General features: G+C 47.6%; 1 protein-coding gene across 2 annotated transcripts in view; it reads left to right on the top strand.

The window, feature by feature from the left end:
* The window catches only part of RNF122 (ring finger protein 122), a 35210-nt gene that overhangs the window by 9100 nt on the left and 1444 nt on the right, over nt 1-24666 (top strand). Inside the window, exons 2-5 of one of the 2 annotated variants that reach the window (XM_081891230.1) lie at nt 9803-9959; nt 17207-17252; nt 19047-19088; nt 22010-22089. In XM_081891230.1, the coding sequence (XP_081747356.1) occupies nt 9803-9959; nt 17207-17252; nt 19047-19088; nt 22010-22089 (325 nt within the window). Of the gene's footprint in view, nt 1-9802; nt 9960-17206; nt 17253-19046; nt 19089-22006; nt 22090-24666 lie in introns of both variants that reach the window. The other variant, XM_081891229.1, reaches the window with a different exon arrangement.

The raw sequence follows: 24666 nt of genomic DNA, 5'->3' as shown, positions 1-24666 counted from the left end.
CGGGAGCCAGTGCAGTTGGTAAAGCACTGGATGAATGTGATCCCGCAGCAAGGACCCTGTAAGGAGCCTCACCGCGGCATTCTGCACCCGCTGGAGTTTCTGGGTCAAGGGCAGCCCCGCATAGAGTGAGTTACAATAATCAAGCCTGGAGGTGACTGTCGCATGGATCGCTGTGGCCAGATCAGGGCGAGAAAGGTAAGGAACCAATGTTCTGCTAGGGACCTGAAGCAACCGAGCCCCTGAGGCTTTCTGGGCTCCGTGAAGGCAGGAGAAAAGGGAGCAGGAGATGAGCTCTGACAAGTCTTTCATGAGCACAGGAGCTACGTCAAGAAAGCTTGATGCATTTCAGGCTCTTAAGGATCCAACTCCTGCACCAAGTGGCAATACTTTTGTAGCTGAAGTGGCACCAGTCATGCACAAGAGGGAGATAGCAGCAGACTTCTGGGGAACCCTATAAACAACGCTTGGGACCCCCTCTCTAAAACAACCTACTTGGTAGCCACGGAATGCTAAATGCATGTTGGACGGATGAGAATGACAGAAAAATTGGGTGGGTGGAATGGAGTATTTAGGGAAAGGCAGTAGCTAGCTGGAACCCTGAACAGGACAACACCATGCTGCAACATCTTGTTGCAGGTCCCTTGCATAGCATCCACCAGAAACTGGGAAACAATTCAGCTTGTCTGCACAGGCAGTTTGTGAATTAGGTGGTTCTTAGAATTATGAACAAGTTACTAGAATGGGTTTGCTTCAACAGGTTCAGCTTCAATATAGACACCTTTTATCTTCTTTTAATCTTTCAGAGCAGCACTGAGTATGATAGTAATGCTTAGTGCCAAGTTTTCTTTGTCTACAGGAACTAATGATTAAAAATAATAATAATAATAAAACTACAGCCATCCAGATTTTTGATCCACTGCCACCTGGCTTACTCCACGTTTTGAAAGTTCTCCAGCAGGCAAATGAATTGCAATTCCTGACAGCTTCATGAAGCACTCCCAGCACCCAGAGAATAGGTCCAGGACTCCAGGATGCAAATATAGCCATGTGCCTTTGCCTCGAGCGGAGCTGTAGAATCAGATGGCACTTGTGTGGCAAGAGTCCTATTGGCCTGACCTTGTCCTCCGGCAGCAGAGTGTGTCTGCACTTGCCTGCTTAAGCCTCAAAGCTTTATAACTTTCTGCTAAATAAGCAAACTGAGCCTGGGAGCTGAAAATGGCTGTTGTAAGGGGAAATCAGGGGAAGCTTTTGTTAGTGGGATGGCTTGGGTGAAAAGACACAGGGTTGCAGAGATAATTTGTATTAGCATGCTGTTAAAAAAAATTAGATTTGATTGCTAAGTCCTGCAAACCAAAAGTCTCTTAAAGGCAGAGCTGCAGGAGCTGCTTCAAACAATGACAGCTCTGCAGGGGTTGGTGGCGGTTAATGGATTGAAACTGAATCCTGACAAGACAGAAGTACTGTTTCTAGGAGACGGGGTGGGCAGGTGTGTGGGGCTCTCTAGTCCTGAGTGGGGTAAATGTGCCCCTAAAGCAGGGGTAGGCAACCTAAGGCCCGTGGGCCGGATGCGGCCCAATTGCCTTCTCAGTCTGGCCTGCAGACAGTCTGGGAATCAGCGTGTTTTTACATGAGTAGAATGTTTCCTTTTATTTAATATGCATCTCTGGGTTATTTGTGGGGCCTGCCTGGTGTTTTTACATGAGCAGAATGTGTGCTTTTATTTAAAATGCATCTCTGGGTTATTTGTGGGGCATAGGAATTCGTTCATCCCCCCCCCCCCAAATATATATATTCTGGCCTACCACATGGTCTGAGGGACGGTGGACAGGCCCACAGCTGAAAAAGTTTGCTGACCCCTGCCCTAAAGGATCCGATATGCATCCTGGGGGACATTTTGGACTCACAGCTGTCCAGGGAAGTGCAGCCCAACTCTGTGTCCAAGATGGCTGTCTACCAGCTCCATCTGGTACTCAGGGTGAGACCCTGCCTGCCCGCACCCTGTATCGCAAGAGTAGTACATAACTCTGGTTATCTCCCGCTTGGACTGCTACAATGCACTCTTATGTGGGGATACCTTTGAAGGTGACTTAGAAACTACAACTAATCCAGAATGCAGCAGCTAGGCTGATGGCTGGGAACAGCCACCAGGACCATATAACACTGGTCCTAAGATTGGCTCCTAGTACGTTTCCGAGCACATTTCAAAGTGCTGACCTTTAAAGCCCTAAACAGCCTCAGCCCAGTATACCTGAAGGAGCGTCTCCACCCCCATCGCTCAGCCCAGACACTGAGGTCCAGCTCCGAGGGCCTTCTGGCGGTTCCCTCATTGCAAGAAATGAAGTTACAGGGAACCAGGTGGAGGAGCTTCTCAGGAGTCACACCCAGCCTGTAGAATACCCTCCTGGCAGATGTCAACTATATAAATTTTCATAGACATCTGAAGGCAGTCCTGTTTCAGGAAGCTTTTAATCTTTGATGGTGTTGTGTGTGTGTGTTTATGTTTGTTTGTTTTGTTGCTTTGTTTTATTTGTATTGTTGGAAGCCGCCTGGAGTGACAGGGGCAACCCAGTCAGATGGCCAGGGTATAAGAAATTTTATTATTGTTATTATTATTATTACTACCATGTTGTTGGGACTCCAACTTCCGCCAGCCTCAGGAAGGATTGCCCAATGGGCAGGGCTGATGGGAGTTGCAGTCCAGCAACCTATTGAGGAGCTGGGGCACAGCTTAGCCATCTCTGTCGAGGCAGGATAAAGCTGTAGTGCCTTAAATAACAGTATATAACTCAAAAGGGACCTGCAACAAAATGTTGCAGTATGGAATGCTTTGTTTAGCAGTCCAGCCAGTCAGTAAACCATGCCCTCACACATATACATGTTTTCCATCCAGAGATGCAATGGGCCTTTTCTGCAGTGGCTCCCCATTCCATGCAGGGCTGGAAGAGGCCCTTGTCTGAAATCACGGAGAGCCCATTAGCTTAGAATCAACAATATTGAGCTAGACTAATAGTTTAATTTTTCTTAAGGCAGCTTCAGAATTTTGGGGGAGTTGGCCATGTGGATTTCTTGCGCACAGGAATCATGGTACGTTGGTCTTCCTTTATGTCACTGCAACAGCCCACTTAGTTTTTCTGTCTCTGATTTTCCCCTGCCGATTTTCATTTATTCCCCCGCCCCCCTTTAAAGATGTCCAAACAATATCTAGGTCGCTGCACTACGTAATGCTGCTGAATGTTCCTGTTGCCTCAAAATGGGCGGCTTCTAGCTGTTCTCTTTTTCCATATTAGCAGAGAAGGGTTCGCTGTGGAGAAACAATTGAGCAAAGAACCCCAGCTTTGTAAAGTGGTCCTTGCTGTTGCTTCTGTGTGGATGTCTCGAGTTCTAAGTACCGTATTTTTCGCACCATAGGGCGCACCGGACCATAGGGCGCACCCAGTTTTTTGGGGGGGAAATAAAGGGGGAAAAATTATTTCCCCCCCAGGTGCGGGGCTGGGGCGGGGGAAGCTAGAGCTTCCCCCGACCCCAGCCCTCAAACAGGCAGCTCTCCGCAAGCAGCGGGAGCGCTCCCGCTGCTTGCGGAGAGGTCCGCGAAGCCTGGACGCGCTGAGCTCAGCGCGCCCAGGCTTCGGCATGCAGGCACCTCTCCGCAAGCAGCGGGAACGCTCCCGCTGCTTGCGGAGAGGTCCGCGAAGCCTGGACGCGCTGAGCTCAGCGCGCCCAGGCTTCGGCATGCAGGCACCTCTCCACAAGCAGCGGGAACGCTCCCGCTGCTTGCGGAGAGGTCCGCGAAGCCTGGACGCGCTGAGCTCAGCGCGCCCAGGCTTCGGCATGCAGGCACCTCTCCGCAAGCAGCGGGAGCCCAGCGCTGGGCTCCTGCTGCTTGCGGAGAGGTGTGCGAAGCCTGGAGAGCATGAGGGGTTGGTGCGCACCGACCCCTCTCACTCTCCAGGCTTCAGCGAAAGCCTGCATTCGCACCATAGGACGCACACACATTTCCCCTTCATTTTTGGAGGGGAAAAAGTGCGTCCTATGGTGCGAAAAATACGGTATATTTTTTTCATTGAGTGACGGTGCTTGTTAGAATGAGAGCCAGTCTGGCGTAGTGGTTAGCAGGCCGGCCTAGGATCTGGATGGCTAGGGTTCAAATCTCACTCAGCCATGAGACTCACTGGGTGACTATGGGCCTGTCACAGTCTCTCAGCCTAGCCTACCTCACAGGGGTGTTGTGAGATGAGGATAAAATGGGGAGGAAGAGAGCCATGTAAACCACATCGGGGGAAAGGTGGGATAGAAATGTGATGATGATGATGATAATTTATACCCCACCCATCTGGCTGGGTTTCCCCAGCCACTCTGGGCAGCTTCCAACACAATATAAAATACAGTAATGCCTCAAACATTAAAAGCTTCACTGTTTAAACAGTGCTGCCTTCAGATGACGTCTAAAAGTCTGGTAGTTGTTGTTCTCTTTGACATCTGGTGGGAGGGCGTTCCACAGGGCGGGTGCCACTACCGAGAAGGCCCTCTGCCTGGTTCCCTGTAACTTGGCTTCTCACAGTGAGGGAACTGCCAGAAGGCCCTTGGCACTAAATCTCAGTGTCTGGGCAGAACGATGGGGGTGGAGACGCTCCTTCAGATATACTGAACCGAGGCCATTTAGGGCTTTCAAGGTCAGCACCGAAAGCCCAAAACACCAGCTCCTGCCCTCTCAGTCAATTCAGGATCAATAGTCAGTATTCAGCTAACCTGCCCCATCTGTGCAAGGATTTCTACTTGCACAGCAGAACCTTTCCACCACTAGGGGTTCGGGGAACCCTTAGAACAGATTTGTGGGGTTTGGGAAAGGAGAGAGGGAGGAAGTTTCTTTGCACAAGCAGAAATCTTTGTGCGTGCTGAACGCTCTCTTAGCACTACAATAGTTTCTACCCAATAGCTTGACTTTTGCAGTCTTTCAGCTACAGGAAACATCTGGCAATTGCGTATCTCCATATTGGCTATAAACATCCACTGTGGGCTCACGTACGCCATCAAGAGTTTAGTGACTTTCTTTATATGATTATGTACATGCTTCCAAAGGGATAGATGGAGTGGATTATAACTCTAAAGACTGGATCGCAAATACAGATACTTGACTTCAGTTCATGGGTGGTGGTTCCCAGCTGAATATGTGAACATCATCTGTTGCAAACTATGGTGCTTCAGTTGATGTGTGATGATATGAAAGTCCTGCTTGTGGCATGGAATAGACTGTAGATGTCAACCCTCTTCAAGAGTCTGAAACCCTCATGTGTTTTAAATTTCACTAGGTAAGAGTAGGAATGGGCAAATATGTTCATTTCATTTCATTTCATCTCAGTTTTGCATTTTCTCCAGTCTTAAGTTCAGTTTCCAAATTTCCATACAGATGGTAGGGTTGTTGTTTTTTTCCAGTCTTAAGTTCAGTTTCCAAATTTCCATACAGATGGTAGGTTGGTGGTTTGTTTGTTTTTAATGTTCTGAAAATTCAGCAGTATTTCAAATTTTGGTATGCAATTTTCCTAATGGACGCATGTTTACAAAGCATTTTTTGCTAATATAATGCACTTTGGCTTGTTATTTTAGTTAATATACACATTTTATGCACACTTTACTCTAGCACAGCATGTGTGTTTTTGTACCTGTAACTTGGTTGGAGAATCGCATTGCAAAATTTGGAAAAGTGCAAATTTCGAAGAACTGCTGTGTTTCGGTTCACGTAAAGTCTTGGAAAGTGTGAATTGGGGAGGTTTGCCTCTAAATGTTATTTTTATTTAATTCTTTTAAAGCATTTTAAATGTAGCAAATTATTGGTTTTTAATTCAACAAAAGCATTCTACTAGGACGGGGTAGTCAAAAAAAGTTAAAGGACCCCTGGACGGTTAAGTCTAGTCGAATTCGACTACGGGGTGTAGCATTCATCTCCGCTTTCAGATATAAAATCTGTTTGGGAGTCAGCAAACAGATTTTATATATTATATAGTTTTCATTCTATCAAGGTTTACTTATTTTTCCCCCTATGTTATTAGGAATTTCTTACTTTTATCCGTAAGCTTCCCCATTAGAGAAAAAGATGGGGTATAAATAAATTGATGATGATGTAGTGCCCTTGAGATGTTGTTGGACTACAATTCCCATCATCCCTGACCATCTGCCATACCGACTGGGGCTGATGGGAGTTGTAGGCCAACACCATTGGGAGGGGGCACCACATTGTCTACCTTTGCACTAGAGAATGAGCTTTCTGGCCCCATGTCCCTGTCACTCCCCCCTGCCAGCCTGGCTAGCAGGTGATGGCAACAACTTCTAGCTGAGACCCTCCAGAGCCCCGGCCAATTCAAATTGATAATGCAGCACTAGATCGTCCAATGGGGACAACAGCAAGGCAAAGATGCAGTGGGGCAAATTGGACACAGAGAAGTTAAATAGGTAGCAGTGACAGTGGTGCTTGGGAAGAGGAGCCTATTCAGGGTGTGTATCCTGCAAAGGGTGCCGTGTGCCAGGGTCTGGAGCTGAACCACTCCTCCCTGTGTGAATAAGGACTCCCCCCCCTCTGGGTTTGGCACTACTGGGGAAGCTTCAGTTGCTGAGGAGGTGATGGCTGGAATAATTCACAGCAATATCTGTCTCAGTGGAATACGTGTATTTTTGGAATCCTAGGCTGGCTTTATATCTTCAGTGATCCTCGGTGTGTGTGTATAGGAAAACCATCTTGTTTTTCTCAGCCTGTGGTCCTGAAACAAGGGGTGCAGTCTGCGTCTGGGCCCAGGTGGTGTCCCTGATTTGGTTTTATCAAAGGGACTTCAGTACCTCATTATTGAAGTGCTAATTTCCCCCTTCCACTCCTCCCCCGTCCTTCCCAATGTCTAGGCAGATCTCTCTAGAGACACTGATCTCTGCAAGCTTATCCTTTCAAACAGCAGACTCTGAGGCAATTACTCAGAAAGAAAGAGATCTGCCTGTAGATAATACACCAGCTTGCGAGTCCTTTCTGTCCACCCTCAAATCAATCTCTGCAGGGGAGAGGAAATTGGAGTCGGGGACAACACACTCCTATAGTGCTCATCTTGGAAGCTCAATTCCCCCCTTCCAGTCCCCACAGCCATTTGGGAACGTAAGGAGCTCACAGAACATAAGGAAATTGCCTGATATCAGGTCAGACTATTTATGCATCTAACCCAGGAGTGGGGAACTGGATTTTGACTTGCAGCCTTCATCTTTCTTCCCCCGACCAGCTGTGGGCCACGTCTGACAGCTGTTGTGAGACCATAGGTCTCCCTGTGTATCTATCTCCATTAGTACAGGAAATGCTAGTCTCCATTGGAACCTAGATACTACTTTTGAGTTGTGTAGCAAGGGTCAAGAGCTATGTGTACACACACTTCTATTATTTGCCTAATTAAGGTATCAAATTCTTCCTGAAACCCTCCCCCCCCCCCACTGCCATTCTCATGGAGATCGTTGCTTGGATCTGAATGGCCAGCGCTCTGCGAACAGCTGATGGTGAGAGACTTCCTCGGAACTGGCCCCCTGCCTCAGCTGATTATTTCATTTTTAATGCATTGTTAATCATTTCTGCATTGCTATTAGCACCAGCACCCCCAAAGGCTTTTCTTTTCTTATTTTGGCTTTCCAGCAGGCCTTCCTGTAACGAGCCACAGCTGTTCTGTGCTTCAGATAAAGTCAGCAAAAACCTCCTTTTGTGCACTGATTCCTTAAATAGTGGATGGGATCATGTTTTGATCATTTCCTGTTGTGGGGCAGGAAAAAGATGACTGTTCCAAGGAAGTCATCATTTAAATAAAAATAAAAGTGCAATATTATTTCCCTCCAAGTCAGTGGCGTAGCGTAGGTTGTCAGCACCCAGGGCAAGGCAAGTAATTTGCACCCCCTAACCCGTGGATTTGCGCCCCCTAACCCATGGATTTGCACCCCCTAACCCTAACCCCCAGATGTTGCGCCCGGTGCGGCTGGCCCCCCCTGCACCCCCCACGCTACACCACTGCTCCAAGTGGCTGAAGGTTTGGTGTACCCCATTTTATCTTCATAACAGCCCTGAGAAGTGGGTTAGATTTAGAGACCTTGACTGGTTCAAGGTCACCGTGTGATCTTCATGACTGAGTGTGGATTTGAACCCTGACCTCCCAGGCACTATTTCAAAACTTTAACCACAATGCTATGCTATACTGCACTGGCTTTGCTGCTTATCATTTCTTTGTGGTCAGTGAAATACTGGGCATTCCTAAGGCTGTGCTTCTACCATTGCTCTTTTACTCCTTTTGGACATTTGGTGAATGTAGGGGAAGGGGGACTGGGATTGTGCCTTTAAGGTGAATCAATAAAATTTGCATTTTCTTAAACGAAGTGTAGTGAAACACAGCTGTCCTTCAAAATTCACACTTGCCCGAATTTTGCAGCCAAAAAGTGTTTAGAAAAATGCGTATATTGGGAGAAAGTGTGCACACAAATGAATATGTTAGTGAAAATGGCATGCAAAAATGCATTATATTAGGGGGAAGTGTTTGCAGAAATGTGTACATTAGACAGAGCTTCACACAGAAATGTGTTTATTATGAGAAATACACACTAGTGAATATTCATGACCTTTTTTAAAAAGCAAATTGCTGCAGAAATATGGAGAACATAATTTAAGACTGGAAAAATGAGAAATGCAGAGAACCAGAATTGAAAGATCCTTGCATTCCGAACCACTATTGAAAATACCCAATTGCCACCCCCAAAGGGTACAGGAGGAGGACCTCTGATGTAGCTTGGGGTGCCTCCAGGTATCAGTATTTTGCAGGAGAGGTTCAAGTGTATACTGTCCTTTCAAGTGTGCTGCTCTGGTTCGCCAGAAGCAGCTTAGTCATGCTGGCCACATGACCCGGAAGCTGTACACCGGCTCCCTCAGCCAATAAAGCGAGATGAGCGCCGCAACCCCAGAGTCGTCCGCGACTGGACCTAACGGTCAGGGGTCCCTTTACCTTTACCTTTTGATTTAACACTTGTATTCCCCTTTTCCACAAGACTGTTGAGCTCAAAGAGGCTCATAATGATAACATAAAAAGCTTCCTATTTTTGTGATTGTGTGTTTGGATTTTGTTCTTTTGGATGAGGGGTTTTTCTTTCGTTTATCTAAGCATGATATGTGCTGGAGATGGTACCTATAATCATCATGACTAGAAGCTATTCATTGCCTTATTCTCTAGGAGGGATGAGGGAGAAATTCAGTGCATTTTGCTTTGTTTCCCAGATATGTGAACTGAAGGGCAATGATCCTTCCAAATTCACACTTCTTCACATCTTTCGATGCAGTTCTCCGGCCAACATGAACCAAAAGGCTTATGTTTGGGGGGAAAGTATGCACAAGAATATATGCATTTGTGCAAATAGTATTTTTAAAAAATGCATTGTATTAGGGGGAATTGCTTGCAGAAAGGTGTGCCTTAGTTCACACCACATGCAAAAATGTGTACTGTATATTGGGGGAAATGGGGAGAAAGGAATTTAAGATGGGGGAAATGACAAACTTGGAGAAACCGAAAGGGACAGATGTGCCCATCCCTATTCTCCACGGCTTAGTTTCGGTCACGGGTTTGATCCCTGTATGGGCTAGCTGCATAGTCCTGCCTTGCTGAGGGGTTGACTAGATGAACTTAGAGGTCCCTTCCAAGCTCTACAATTCTATGATCCTAAGGAGATCTGTGCTGCTGCCTTCCTCTCCTGTCTCTCTCCACCCCTGAGTCTCATCTTCTCTTTCTCTCCCTTCTACCCTCCTGGCTTCCAGGATGCTTCTGTGGTTTGGGGCTGGTTTACACCAACAAATCGTGCACGATGCCTCCCATCACATTCCACGACTTGCCGCTGAATATCTACATGGTGATTTTTGGCACTGGGATCTTCGTCTTTGTGCTCAGCCTCATCTTCTGCTGCTACTTCATTAGGTGAGTCACAGCCCCGAGGGAGATGCTGGATGCAGATGGTGGAGGAGGCAGGAAACACAAGCGACGCACCTGGGCCTGTGACTGCAGTTGCTTCTCCTTCGCTGCTTTCTAGATAATTTGGGGTCAAAGAGGAAGAGGAGGGGGAGGATTGAAACTTCAAATATTTTTAAACCAAATAGCTAAATCTACTAAAGGGAAGGACTGTGGCTCGGTGGCAGAACATCGGCTTGGCATGCAGAAAGCTCCCAGGTGCAATGCCTGTCGTCTCCAGGCAGGGCTGTGTAGAGACCCCTGTCCCATGAGAACAGCTGCCTGTCAGTGTAGGCAACACTGAGCGAGATGGACCAGTGGCCTGATTCTGTAGGAAGCAGCTTGCTAGACCACGAGAACAGAGGTTTTTCAAAGAAAGTTCCAAGGAGCCTTGGAGGTCAGGAGGAAGCCTGTCAAGAATCAGACAAAGCTTGTTGAAACTGATAACTCCTTAATCGTCCTATGAATTGCTGTCCCTAGCCCAGGGACGGGGAACCTCAATCAGACCCGGGGTCAAATGTGTCCCTCTCTGTTTGTTCCTTGAGAGTCTTCCCAGACCACACCACCTACTGGCCCTGCTTCGCACCCTCCTTGCATGTTTTTGCCTGGCTGGAATATGTCCTTGAACTCTGATAATGCCTTTTGTTTGTCAGGATGGAGAACAGAGGCTGTGTGTGTGTGTAGAAAGGAGCCTATTATTAATTAATTAATTAATTGATTAATTAATTATACCCCACCCATCTGGCTGGGTTTCCCCAGCCACTCTGGGCGTCTCCCAACAGAATAATAAAAACACGATAAAAATCCAACATTAAAAACTTTCCTAAAAGTCAAATAGTTGTTTATTTTTTTGACATCTGATGACAGGGTGTTCCACAGGGCGGGCGTCACTACCGAGAAGGCCCTCTGCCTTCTGTGCAAAGGTAAGATTTGCATTCACTTTTGCCTCTGACCCCGCTGACCCCTGGCAGGCTCCCACCTGGCCCTTAGGCTGAACCCAGATGCCCCACCCTCAATCTGTAGCCCAGTATGGTCTTTCCTGATTAGCAGCGGCTCTCTTTTAAGACCTCTGGCAGACGTCTCTCTCCTGTCACCTGAATCCTTTTAAGTGGAGGGGACACAGGATGTGGAAGGTTTGCATATAAACCATTTGCTCTGCAACTCAGGCCCCATCTGTACTACCATACCACTGTCACAGCCATGGCTTCCCCCAAAGCATCCTGGGGAGTATAGTTTGTTACGGATGTCAAGAGCTGCTAAGAGTCTCCTATCCCCTTCACGGAGCTACAATTTGCAGAGTTCCCTGTGAAGAGAGATTGACCATTAGACTGCTCTGTGAATCAAGGGGAAGGGAAGGGTCTCCTTACAACTGTCAGTGCTCTTAACCAACTGCAGTCCCCATGATTCTTCGGGGGAAGCTGTGACTGTTTCAACTGTGATGTAATACTGCTCTAGGGACACGGGTGGCACTGTGGGTTAAACCACAGGACTTGCCAATCAGAAGGTCGGCAGTTCGAATCCCCGCAACAGGGTGAGCTCCCGTTGCTCGGTCCCAGCTCCTGCCAACCTAGCAGTTCAAAAGCACGTCAAAGTTCAAGTAGATAAATAGGTACCACTCTGGTGGGAAGGTAGAGGGCATTTCCGTACGCTGCTCTGGTTCTCCAGAAGCAGTTTAGTCATGCTGGCCACATGACCCGGAAGCTGTACACCGGCTCCCTCGGCCAGTAAAGTGAGATGAGGGCCGCAACCCCAGAGTCGTCCGCAACTGGACCTAACGGTCAGGGGTCCCTTTACCTTTAATACTGCTCTAGTGGAAATGAGGCCTGAGCTATGGTTCCTCCATCCCGCATCTCTCAGGGCTCTAATTCAGTGCAAGCACTGTCCGTTCAAGGCCTGAGCAATTGTTGGCTTGGGTTTCTTTTTGCCAAACTGCTTCTGAGTGACGGGTGGGAGTCAGAATGCGGTGCTGGGTGCAGCTTTTGCCAGAGGAGACTTTGCCCCGTGCCACGTAGGATGTGCAGATTAGTTAGCGGAGGAATGAATTTTGCTCTGTGCCACGAAGGCCCTGGGCCTCCTGGCTCTAGCTTTGTGGACAATGAGGCTTTTATCTAGTCCCCTGAGCAAATACCAAAAAAAAGAAAGAGAGAGAAGGGTTGAGTATGATTTAGAGCTACTTCTTTGCTAAGTCATGCATAGGTCATAACCTCTTAGGGCAGTTCAATCCCCAGGCTGATATGTCATTCCTGGGCAAACAAAGGATGCTCCTCATATTGAGCTCGCAGCCCCCATTGTATATCCAGATTGGTTGTGGGTGCAAAGAATACACAGATGGGTGCAAACAATATGCCAGTTGTGGGACTTGCAAGATACTTTAAATTCAAGCTGTTTGGAAATCGCAAATGGGGGCAAGGTTCCTAAGACATCGGGATAAAATAGAGGTTTGCCTCCCTTTCTCTCTTTACGCACCCGCGTCCAGCTGGATCAGGCCAACAGCCGTCGTAGTTCGGCATCCTGATTCCCAACCTCTGCTGTTGTGAGACCATAGGCACATAGGAAACTGCCTTATACGAGTCAGACCATCTTGGCTCAGTGGGTCCCCAAATGTTGTTGGAATACAACTCCCATCATCCCTGAGCTCTGGCCTTGTTAGCTAGGGGTGATGGGAGTTGTAGTTCGACAACATCTGGGGACCCACAGGTTGAGAACCGCTGGTCTACAGGGACTGGCAGAGGCTCTCCAGAGCCTCTTCAGACGAGGGATTGAACCTGAAACCTTCCACATTCAAAGCAGATGTTCTGCCACTGAGCTGCAGCCCTTCCTCTAAGAATTACTGCCTCTGAGCGGCTTCCAACACAATATTAAAATACAGTAATGCATCAAACATTAAAAGCTTCCCTAAATAGGGCTGCCTTCAGATGTCGTCTAAAAGTCTGGTAGTTGTTTTTCTCTTTGACATCTGGTGGGAGGGCGTTCCACAGGGCAGGTGCCACTACCAAAAAGGCCCTCTGCCTGGTTCCATGTAACTTGGCTTATTGCCGCCAGAAGGCCCTCGGCACTGGACCTCAGTGTCTGGGTAGAACAATGGGGGTGGAGACGCTCCTTCAGATATACTCGACCGAGACCGTTTGATCCCAATGAGAGAGAGTGAGAGAGCTCTTCCCCACTTCTTCCCCACTGCAAATAATTTTGTGAAGCTCTCTTACTACACATGCACAAGCCATTAGCCATTTCCCCACCTTAAAATGAAAAATCTACGCACCCCACCCCACCCAGTTTTAACCCTTCCTTACTGGAATAACTGCTTTGCCTTGACATCAGATGTTTATATTTGTGTGACCACTCCCTTGAGAAACAACCAGCCGAGGACATTCTGCCAAGCTAAGATGACCAGCTCTTGTCTTCACGAAACAGGAAACAGCAGGAAGTTGCAGAGGGGAGGGCCTCATTCAGGTGGTAGCCAGATCCATTGTTCTGGGGGAAAGAAGAGACATGTCTTGCTTCCATCGGCTATTTATAGAAAACTTATTTTTAAACTGTGCATTTGCCTGCAGCCGGGATGTCTAGGAATAGCCAAATGGATGACAAAGAGACGATTTCGTTCAACTTTTCTTTGGAGCTTCTGTCTCCATCAAAATCCCTAAAGAAAAGACGTAGTCAGCGTTGACTTTTCCCAGGGGAAGCGGCAATATCTACTTTGAGAGAAAGTTTTAAGGGAGATCTCTCAACCTCCTCCGTTGGAAATTTGAATGCTCTTGTTCAGATCGAGTTAGCCATCGCTGAAGTTTTGTCAATAATATTTACTGTAGACTTTTTGAGAGCTGAGCATGTTTGTTACATGAGTTTCATTTATTTATTTTTGCAAGATTTATATAGCACTGAATTAAAAACAAACAAACCACAAGGAAGTAAAATACGCTTTAGAAATTACAGATAAATCAACAGACTAAAAACAAGTAGGCATAATATAGTGATCGAAATATAGATGGACTAATATGTGTAATATGGGGACGCGGGTAGCGCTGTGGGTAAAACCTCAGTGCCTAGGACTTGCTGATCGCAAGGTCGGCGGTTCGAATCCCCGCGGTGGGGTGAGCTCCCGTCGTTCGGTACCAGCTCCTGCCCCCCTAGCAGTTCGAAAGCACTCTTAAGTGCAAGTAGATAAATAGGTACCGCTTTATAGTAGGAAGGTAAACAGCGTTTCCGTGTGCGGCGCTGGTGCTGGCTCGCCAGATGCAGCTTATTCACGCTGGCCATGTGACCCGGAAGTGTCTCCGGACAGCGCTGGCTCCCGGCCTCTTAAGCGAGATGAGTGCGCAACCCTAAAGTCGGACACTATGGCCCGTACGGGCAGGGGTACCTTTACCTTTACCAGCGGGAAGGTAAACAGTGTTTCCGTGCGCTGCTCTGGTTCGCCAGAAGCGGCTTAGTCATGCTGGCCACATGACCCGGAAGCTGTACGCCGGCTCCCTCGGCCAATGATGAGTGTCACAACCCCAGAGTCGGCCACGAGTGGACCTAATGGTCAGGGGTCCCTTTACCTTTAATATGTGTAATAAAATCACATGCCTGGGTAGGCCTGCCTAAACTAAAATGTTTTCAGCAGGCTTTGAAAAAAAAATTAAAGCGGCTGTCTAATATTAACAGGCCCAACAGACTCTGCAAACTTTGCAAATCACCAGTGTTACATTGCTAAACTAAAAGGTTCAACTGACGCGATCCCAGCCAGAAGATGCGACAAGGCGAGAGTAAAAAAGTTGGTTCTGGGCATATTTGGCCTCAGTTTTTAGGATTAGGTTGAGGTTTCAGCACTCTTAATCCCGCTCTCCAGATACAGAGTCCTTTAGCTCTCTCTGGTCCTTCTTGATTCATGTTGAAGGTGGCTGCAAGTCAAGAATGACACTGGCATGGCTCCTACCTGGAGGTGTTGGGGATTGAACCAGAGACCTTCTGCATGCAAAGCAGATGCTCTACCACTGAGCTACAGCTCTTTCCCATGTGGTGGCCCCTAGCCCAGCCCTATTATTCACTGTCTGTTTCCTGCCTCCAGCAGCTCAGGCCAGCCGGTTTGACTTCCACAGCAGTGAATGGGTGTTTGTCCTGGCGAGGTGTCTGAATGAGCCTTGACCAAAAGTTCTAAGCCTCAGGATTGGAGGCAGGTTCATTGCCAGCATCCCTTGAGCATTTTAACTGCCTGCCCAGGGGCAGCTCAAGCGTGTTTTCCATTGAGCTCCCAATCTTGAAGCATATGGCTGACCTGTTGCATTCGCACTTTCCTCTGCTTTGCAGTCCTAGGGGAAAAAAGTTCTGGAAGCAGGAATGACTCTGTGCAACCAATCCCAGCAAGTGTCATCTGCCTGGGACCAATTGGTTGTTGTTTTTGTTTCTGCCGAACGGCTCTCTGGAAAACCAGCCTCCCAGTCTGTGGCGATAAGCCATCATTCAGAGGTCCATAGAGAATGTAGGCTCCCCAGGCGTGCGGATAGCAGCCTGCATCCCTATTGGTGCAGATATCGGGCAGCCCCACAAGCTCGGGGGACAGCGGGGAGGCGAAGCGCCACCATCCCGCTATTCCCCGACCTGGTCTGGAGGCTGGTCTGGAGGCTTCTCCCCATCGCCAGCCCCACAAGCTCTGGGGACAGCGGGGCAAGCCGCTGCCCCATGGAGGCTAGAGAGGCTGTCCCTGAAGGCAGAAGAGGGAGACGGAGCGCTCCGTCTCCCTCTTCTAACTTGGGTATGGCTGCGCGATCCTGGGGGGGGAAATAATTTTTTTTCCCTTGATTCCCCCCCCCCCAAAAAAATCTAGGTGCGTCCTATGGGCCGGTGCGTCCTATAGGGTGAAAAATACGGTAAATTGCTTAGTACAGAGGTGAGGAACCGCAAGCCCAGGGGCCAAATCTGGCCCTCGGGATTCTCATTAGGCCACACCCCTGTTTCCAGGCCACACCCCTTACTTATCTTCCTTTTCATACTCCTTGCGTGCTTCTGTCGGGTAGGAATGTGTCCTTAATGCTGCCTGCTCACCTGGATGGAGGGCACGTTTGCGCACATGTGTAGAAACCTACGACGTTTGTGTGGCTGCAATGTACCATTACTCTAGACACCTCTGCTCTTGGCATTGCTCTGCAGTGGCATTCATGCCTCAGAAATTTGCCCAGGAGAGAATGCGGCCCGCAAGCAAAATGACGCTCCCCCTCCCTGGTTAAGATTAATCAATTGCAGAAATATTTAAATCTACTTCAAAAGCACCTGGATTCATTGGGAAACACATCATGCATACACTTTTAAATATAAGTTCTTGTAAAATAATCTTTAAAGGCAGCCCCACATATAAAATTACTGCAATCAAATGAGATGTTGCCAGTTTAAGATAACAAAGCCTTGCCGCTTGTCTTTGACATCACAGTTCATTTATTTTTATTTAACGACCTGTATATGCCACGTGATCGTAATAAACCCTCAAAGCAGTTTGCAACAAGAAAAGAGGGAAAGCATTATCAATAAAAGGCCGTTAAAACCACATATTGAAAAACATTCAAAAGCCGATTAAAATCAACAATAAACTAAAAACAGATTAACACATGTAGCTTCCATATGCCTGGACAGGCTTGACTAAACAAAAATGTTTTAAAAGCAGGCACTGGAAAGAGTACAGTGAAGGAGCCTGCCTGCTGTCAATAGGCAGGGAGTTCCAATGTTTAGGGATTTCTTGGCCTTAACAACTATCCTGCCTTTGCTTCCATGTGTTGATAAAAACTCTGATGCAGATCAGCTGCTCTGAAGGCATGACATTGTTACAAATAGAGGGCAAAACTGGCAGTATGTTTGCATTAGGTTTCTGTGAGAGCAGGGGAAGTCGTCAGTTTGCCTGGAATCACACAGGTCACCTAAGACCGTAAGTAGAGTATCTTTGTGGGACCGAGTGATTGAAAAATGGGTGCACAGTAAACAAGCCTTGAAATGCTGCTGGACTGCAACTCCCATCAGCCCCACAAGCATGGCCAAGGATGATGGGAATTGTAGTTCAGCAACATCTGGAGGGCCAACGGTTCTCCACACTGGATTTAGCGTAAGCATAAGGAAGAACTGCTGGATGGTATGAGCTGTTTGCTAGCATAGCAGATTGCCTTAGAAGCTGGTAGTCTCTCCTTTATTAGAAGTTTTTTAGCATGTTTGGGTTTTTCCTGTTAACTTTAAAAATGTTCCCTTTCCCTCTGCAGTAAACTTCGACATCAGGCACAGAGTGAAAGATTTGGATACAAAGAGGTAACAGGGCTATGACCTGGTTTTAAATATTTTTTCCCCTTTTGCTTTCCAAACTATGATCAAGGGAATGGTTTAGTTCCTGAGCAGGTGTGGGAAGGAGCCGAGATGCCTCTTTCTGGGCTTGCCAGCACCTTAGTGTGCAACGGGAAGTGAGATGTTCATAATCTAGAACAAAGCAGGAAATCTTTTGCCAATCTTGTATCCCTAGCATAGCCATGTAAAGCTGAAATTCTATATGCCTGAAGTGAGGAAGCTCTGTCCCATAGGCTTAATCTGGCCCACCAAGTGTTCCCATTTCCCTGCAAGACCATTTTGTGCAAGCTGCAGCCTCCTGCCCTACAAGTGACGCCAGGTGTGGGGCACATAAAAGCATAGCTTGGCGAAAAGTGGCTTTTCGGGCACCTGCTTCTGTGCCCCCATTGTACAGCACTTCCCAAACACCTGACAACCAGCCAACCAAGCAATCTGAAGGAACAGAGCAATGCAATCTCCCCTTTGGGCAGGGATAGAAGGGAGAGGGATAGAAGGCTCTCGGTCCTGCCAGCCTCTGCCTACAGAATTACACCGGCCTCATTCAGGTAGTGTGGAGGGCCACTTTCCACCTACCAAACATGGGGAAGTGCTACTGGTTAGGAACCCACCAGCAGCAGGAAGACCCAAAATGCCATGTTCCAGAGGCAGGGAAGGAATCCTGAGCCTGCTGTATTGCCAACACATGACGGCATGAGGCCTGGTTGTTGTGCCAACTTCAGGCTGGTGTAGCAACTTGTCTGCCCGCCCCTACCAACTTGCACTCTGATTAGCATGCAGAGACAGTGGTTGGTGTTAGGTGTGCAATATTAATCTTTCCACAGCCCTACCTATCAGCATTCTGGATGTAAGAAGACAGTTGTTTCCTGTGGTTTTTTTAATTGGAAGAAAGTTGGCATTACTAAGAATGAAGTTGTTAAGTGCCACACTTTTAACATTTGGGAGGAAAGGGTACCAGTACTGCATACTCTTGAGGAGCCCCAGGAAAAAAGCACTGGTTATTTTCATGACAATCTGTGCTGCTTCCGTTCTGTTGTGGCTCAGTTTCCACTCTGCTATTTGATGGATTTTGCGTATTTATTCACATAGATTGACAGATTCAGTGTAATGTATGAGGTGACTGTTTCCACAACATTCCTTTCAGTGCAAAGGAAACACAATTCAAATCATTCGATGACAATTATGTATCACCAATTGCATATCATTTGTGGGCTGGGGTGGGGGCAAACCGTGAATACCAACAGAGTGATTTATGTTCCGGATGTGAGATGAATAAGCGAACATCGGCAGTTTCCATCACTTTTTCTGTTTTTGTCAGAATAACCTGGCAATCAGTAGTTTGCAGTTGTCCTTCCACCCACGAACTGCTTTGATGTACACCTTCACTCACCAATACCCACACATCTCAGACCTCAGTGTGGCTTTTGCAGGGCGCTGCTGTGTTGCAGAAATGCGCTTGCACAGCAGACGTTTCCACGAAGAGTCAAAGCTATGTGCTGATCAGAAAGGACGGAAAAGTTTGAGCAAAGAGAGAAACAATGGGGAAGTTTGCCAAAGCCCAAATTATCTGGGCCAGATCTCCCCACCCAGCAAGTCTGCCTGTGTGATTTATGTGGTTTCTGTATAAACCAAGGTTTTCAGTGTTCAGCAGCAGTCACTGTCTGTCTGCACAGTAGTCAGCAGGATTAAAATACATGCCCTGATCATTCATTTCTGGTGCCCTGATGCTAATCTGCCTCCTTCTCTTTCCTTTCTTCCTCTCAGGTCGTTTTAAAAGGTGATGCCAGAAAGCTAAACTTACATGGGGTGAGTATAGAATCCACTTTGGTAGATGAAAGGGGCTGGCTTTTAACCAAAATTTAGAAAGCAAGGCTCCCTTGCAGTTTCTTTCTGGGGCACATGGGGAAGGGAACGTAAGAAGAGCCCTGCTGGATCAGGCCAGAGGCCACAGTGGTAAACCAGAGGCCTATGGGAAGCTCAAAATCGGGGTCGGAATGCAACAACACTCTCCCCACTTGTGATTCCCAGCAAACGGTGTCATACTGCCTCTGGCAGTGGAGAGAGAATAATAGAATTGTAGAGTTGGAAGGGACCCCAAGGGTCATCTAGTCCGACCCCCTGCAATGCAGGAATCTCAACTAAAGCATCCAAGACAGATGTCCATCCAACCTCTGCTTTAAAACCTCCATCACCTCCTGAGGGAGTCCATTCCACTGTCGAACAGCTCTGACTGTCAGAAAGTTGGAATCTCCATTCTTGTAACTTGAAGTCATTGATTCGAGTCCCGGCCTCCAGAGCAGGAGAAAACAAGCTTGCTCCCTCTTCCAGTTTTTTTATTTTTATTTTCAATGCAGAATTACAACAGAAATTACAAACATTGAATCCAAAATAAAACAGTACAAACAAGAAAACAAAATACAAGAGAAACAAACAAACAAACAAACAAAAAACACACATCTACAAATAAAACCATATCATCATTCTAATCATTACGTGCATATACACATATTGACTTCCTTCCTTTGTTCTAAGACCTCAAAATTTTTACTCTTTCTAAATTGAAAATGGTGCAAAAAGTTTAAAGATAGAGGTAATCTACATAAGACACAAAATGTTTGCTCCCTCTTCCATGTGACCGCCATTGAGATATTTGAAGATGGCTATCTTATCTCCTCTCAGTCTCCTCTTTTCCAGGTGAAACATACCCAGCTCTTTCAACCGTTCCTCATAAGGCTTACTTTCCAGACCCTTGATCCTCTTAGTTTGCCCTACTCTGTACACATTCCAGCTTGTCAACATCCTTCTTAAACTGTGGTGCCCACAATTGGACACGGTATGTAGCTATGATAACCAGCAGCCACTGATAGCTTTATCCTTCATTAAGCTTTCCCTTAATTGTCTTTTCAAGGCACACTACCTCCGACACTAGAAGCTGTGCATAGCCATCATGGCTCGTAGCCATTGCTAGGCTCCATGAATTTGTCTAAACTCTTTTTAACTCTTATTTTGGAGGAGCAAGTGCCATGGCTTGCATTATGTGCTATGTGAAGCAGCACCTCCTTTTTCTGTCTTGCATCTTCCCATAGAAGACAAATCAAAATTTGCTAAACACACAGATAAACTGTTATTCAGGGAATATCAGTGAACCTGAAGCAAAATCCCTGGCAGGAAGGAAAGAAGGAATCCTAAGAGAGTAGAGCTCGTGTGGTTTTTTTTACTTTGCATGCAGAAGGTCCCAGGTTGAATCTTGGGCACCTCGTGTGTCAGGCCTGGTCGTTGTCCTCTTCAGATCACCACACAAACGCTTCTTGTTCTTTTATAACTTTTTATTGATTATTAACAAAACAATCTTATAAACGGTTCTTAAATATTATTCCTCAGAGTCACTTCTTTCAGATACCTTCTGAGCTCTGCTTCTCCATGACCAGCCACCCTCAAAATGGCGAAGGCGCCTTTCCCTTCGTTTTCCTGCTCTTTTTTCTAACCTCCTGGCTAGAGCTGGCCTGTATCTCCCCTCCTCCCAATCTGAGTTAGAACTGAACCCTTGCCTTTTCTGGGAACAGCCGGTCCCTCCCTGTTGTTCCTCTTGCTCTCTTCTGTTAGATTCACTGCTCTCCTTCCCCCCTCGGGGAATGCTTTCTCCCTCTGATAAATTGGAAACTTCTAACTCTTCCCTGACATCATGAGTAGTAAGTAACATGAAAGACCTCTGCCAGAGACCCTGAAGAGTTGTTGCCGGTCATTAAAAAAAACCAGTCAGGGCAGCCATGCAGCTTTTATCGGACCAGGGTAGCCTCCTCCAGTTGCTGCAGCCCAAATGAAATTTGCCATGGATCCACACAAATCAACACAACCCCAGGACAACATTTTATTATTTATTTTATTTATTTATTTATTTATACCCCGCCCATCTGGCTGAGTTTCCCCAGCCACTCTGGGCGGCTCCCAATCAAGTGTTAAAAACAGTACAGCATTAAATATTAAAAACTTCCCTAAACAGGGCTGCCTTCAGATGTCTTTTAAAGAGAAGATAGCTGCTTATTTCCTTCACATCTGAAGGGAGAGTGTTCCACAGGGTGGGCGCCACTACCGAGAAGGCCCTCTGTCTGGTTCCCTGTAACCTCACTTCTCGTAATGAGGGAACCGCCAGAAGGCCCTCGGCGCTGGACCCCAGTGTCCGGGCTGAACGATGGGGGTGGAGACATTCCTTCAGGTATACTGGGCCTGGGCTGTTTAGGGCTTTAAAGGTCAGCACCAACACTTTGAATTGTGCTCAGAAACGTACTGGGAGCCAATGAAGATCTTTCAAGACTGGTGTTATATGGTCCTGGCAGCCGCTCCCAGTCACCAGTCTAGCTGCCGCATTCTGGATTAATTGCAGTTTCCGAGTCACCATCAAAGGTAGAGCGCATTGCAATAGTACCCAGCCGTGCCCTGAAGATGCCAGGAACTGAACCTGGGACCTTTTGCATGCAAGGCAGATGGACAATCCCTGAGCTGTGTCTCTTCCACGGCAACTGGGTCAAATGATTTGGCAGAAGCAAAACTGGGCAGTTCCTCTGACTCTGCCCCGTTCTAACTCCTGTTTCTCACCCAGCCTTTGCAAAACATGACAAGGCCCGCCTTTCGCACTGAGATCTGCCGTGGGTGGGCACGCAGGAGACAGCTTTGTAATGTACGCCTCTTCTTCTCTCTCCCCCACCCCCCGCGCCCTTTCTCCACAGCAGACCTGTGCCGTCTGCCTAGAAGACTTTAAAGTGAAAGATGAGCTGGGAGTGTTGCCATGCCAACATGCCTTCCACAGAAAGTGAGTAGCTGCCAAGGATGGGCCAAATAGCTGCTTTTGTGCCTCTCGGCTTGGCAAGACGCCCGGCGTTCAGTTAACGCCCTTTGGTGCATGCGGCTGGGGAGAGGAGATGGGCGCCTTTGCCCACAGAAAGAGGCGAGGGGAGGGAGCCTGGCTTTTGTTTCTGAAAACCTCTTGGGCTGCGGGGAGGGAGGGCATCTTTGCGAGACGGGAGGTTGGCAGAAGTGGGCCGAGGCCTGGATCAAACCGGACCGTGACATGCCAAGGCTCAGAGCCATTGCCGGCGGTCAGAAGGGAGCCAGGGTTGCACCTATTGTTTGCTTGATGGATTGTTTATTATCCGCTCTGCACCTTAAGGTGGGCTAAAACATCTGCCAAGCCAAGAGTAGGAACAAAGAACCCATCGAAATGAGGCTTACATTTGTTTCAACTGAGGGGAAGATAGTTAAATGGGGGGCAGATTTTGGCTGAACCCCTGAGGCAAAATACAGTCATACCTCGGGTTACAAATGCTTCAGGTTGCGTTTTTTCAGGTTACGGACGCGCCAAAACCCGGAGGTACCAGAACAGGTTACTTCCGGGTTTTGGCGGTCGCACATGCGCAGAAGTGCTAAATCGCGCTTTGTGCATGCACAGAATCACCGAATCGCAACCCACGCGTGCGCTGCGGGTTGCGAACGCTGCGGGTTGTGAACGTGCCTCCCACACAGATCACATTCACAACCCAAGGTAAAATGATTTGAAGGGAGGGAGCTTATACTTTTGGCATGGGGGTGGTGTCTTACTCTTCCCCCTCCTTCTTTTAAGTTTTCTATTTGTTTTCTTTCTTATTACCTTTTTTATATATATAAAGAAAAGCTGCCAGCTTTACTGGCTGGTTTGCAGCATATTGTCTACTGCTCCCCACCCCCTTTCTTGGAGGGCTTGTGGGAAATTTACGTATTATTTATTTGTTTGTGGCATTTATACCACACCGTCTATTCCCAAAGGCTAAAGATATATATATCTATATACATATATGACCTCTCAATCTAAAACAAAAGATGTAGCATGAAAGGAAAAAGGGAATGGACGGGAGGAGGGGAAAGCAAGCTCAAGTTGCAGTTGCAGCCAATGTCTGTGGCAGTTCTGGCTGTCTTGCCCTTAATAAAGATCATTCTTTGTCTGGAAACAGCCCCCCAACTAAATTAGAGCTGGAAACAGAGTTGGTGATGATGTTCCAGGCAGGGGGTCAGGACAACTCCTGCCCCACAGGCCCCATACACACATTTCCTTTAAAGCACATTGCCCTGAAGAATCCCAGGAATTGTAGTTTATTAAGGGTGCTGGGAATTGTAGCTCTGTGAAGGGTAAACTGCAGTTGCCGTGAGTCTTTTGTGGGGGAGCCATGGGCTTCAAACGTGCTTGAAATATTTGTCTTTCCAACAGCTGCCTTGATGGCAGATTGAATCCTCACAGGATTCTATCCTTCATAGGGTTACCCCCCCCCCTTCCTCACTAATGTCAGTGTCAAGAGTGCTAGGAGCAAAAGCAGCAGGCCTTAAAAAGCTATATTAAAAACAGAACTGGAACGAAATTAAAAGGGGAGGATGCTTTGGGGGTTTTTTAAGGGCTTACCCACCATGAACATGTTGAGATTGCAAGCTCCTTCCCCTGTCCCTGAAAGTGTTTGGCGGGTTATTTCAGGGCTTGAATTGCCAATTGACCGCCTCCACTTGACCAGCTTGCAAATGGTGGGTGGGGCAGCCCCCCAACACTGCCGAGCCTCAGGCAAAGTCCCAGCTCAAAGAAGAAACCCTCTATCGCAGGGGTAGCCAACAAGGTGTGCTTCTTATGTTGATGGGACTCCAGCTCTTATCGGCCCTTAGCCAGCAAGGTCAATGGTGAGGGGTGAGGGAAGTTGGAGTCTAGCAACATCTGGGTGGCACCAAATTAGTCGCTGCTGCTTTAGAGATATCTTCCTGTCTTGTCGACCAGCCCAGGAGTAGACTGAATAACAGCCCAGACGATCAACACAGGGCAGTTGCTCACAGAGCCCAGAATCCCCAATTCTAATCCAGGTTGTTCTGGATGAACTGTGGCTCCATTATTATCTGTCTGGGCCCATAAACTTGTGTTCAAACCATTCATTAACCCCCTGGCATCCTCTCCATGCAGCAGGTGCCAGAACCCTGGGAGTCAGGCCAAGCACAGCACCTGCTGTCGCCTGGGGTTAAAATCCCAGCTGGCTTGTGCAAGCCGACCCCTGGCGTTTTCCAAAGAGAAATCGGGAGCCATGGCAAGGCAGTGGGGTAACAGGGAGCAAGTGACTTGGAGAAGCCAGTTCTAGGATCACTTTGCAGCTTGCATTCCCTGCCTCCCTGTCTGGCTGTGGATAGGAGCAGAAGAGGCAGGAAGAGGAGAATTGCAGCAGCTGGGCCACTGGAGGCTCTGTCTGCACACTTGCGGGCTCCTGTGCAACCAGAAATGCTGGAAGCAACATGCACACATGCTAGTTCCAGTGCCACATGTCTGCTGAGAACATGCACATGCATGCATAGATTCATAGCATTCTCTGTGGGCCAGGCTATACCTTAC

Source organism: Podarcis melisellensis, assembly GCF_964234715.1.
Source record: "Podarcis melisellensis genome assembly, chromosome: 15".
In the NCBI taxonomy this organism is placed as follows: Eukaryota; Metazoa; Chordata; class Lepidosauria; order Squamata; family Lacertidae; genus Podarcis; species Podarcis melisellensis.
This window is presented reverse-complemented; position numbering and strand designations above follow the sequence as displayed.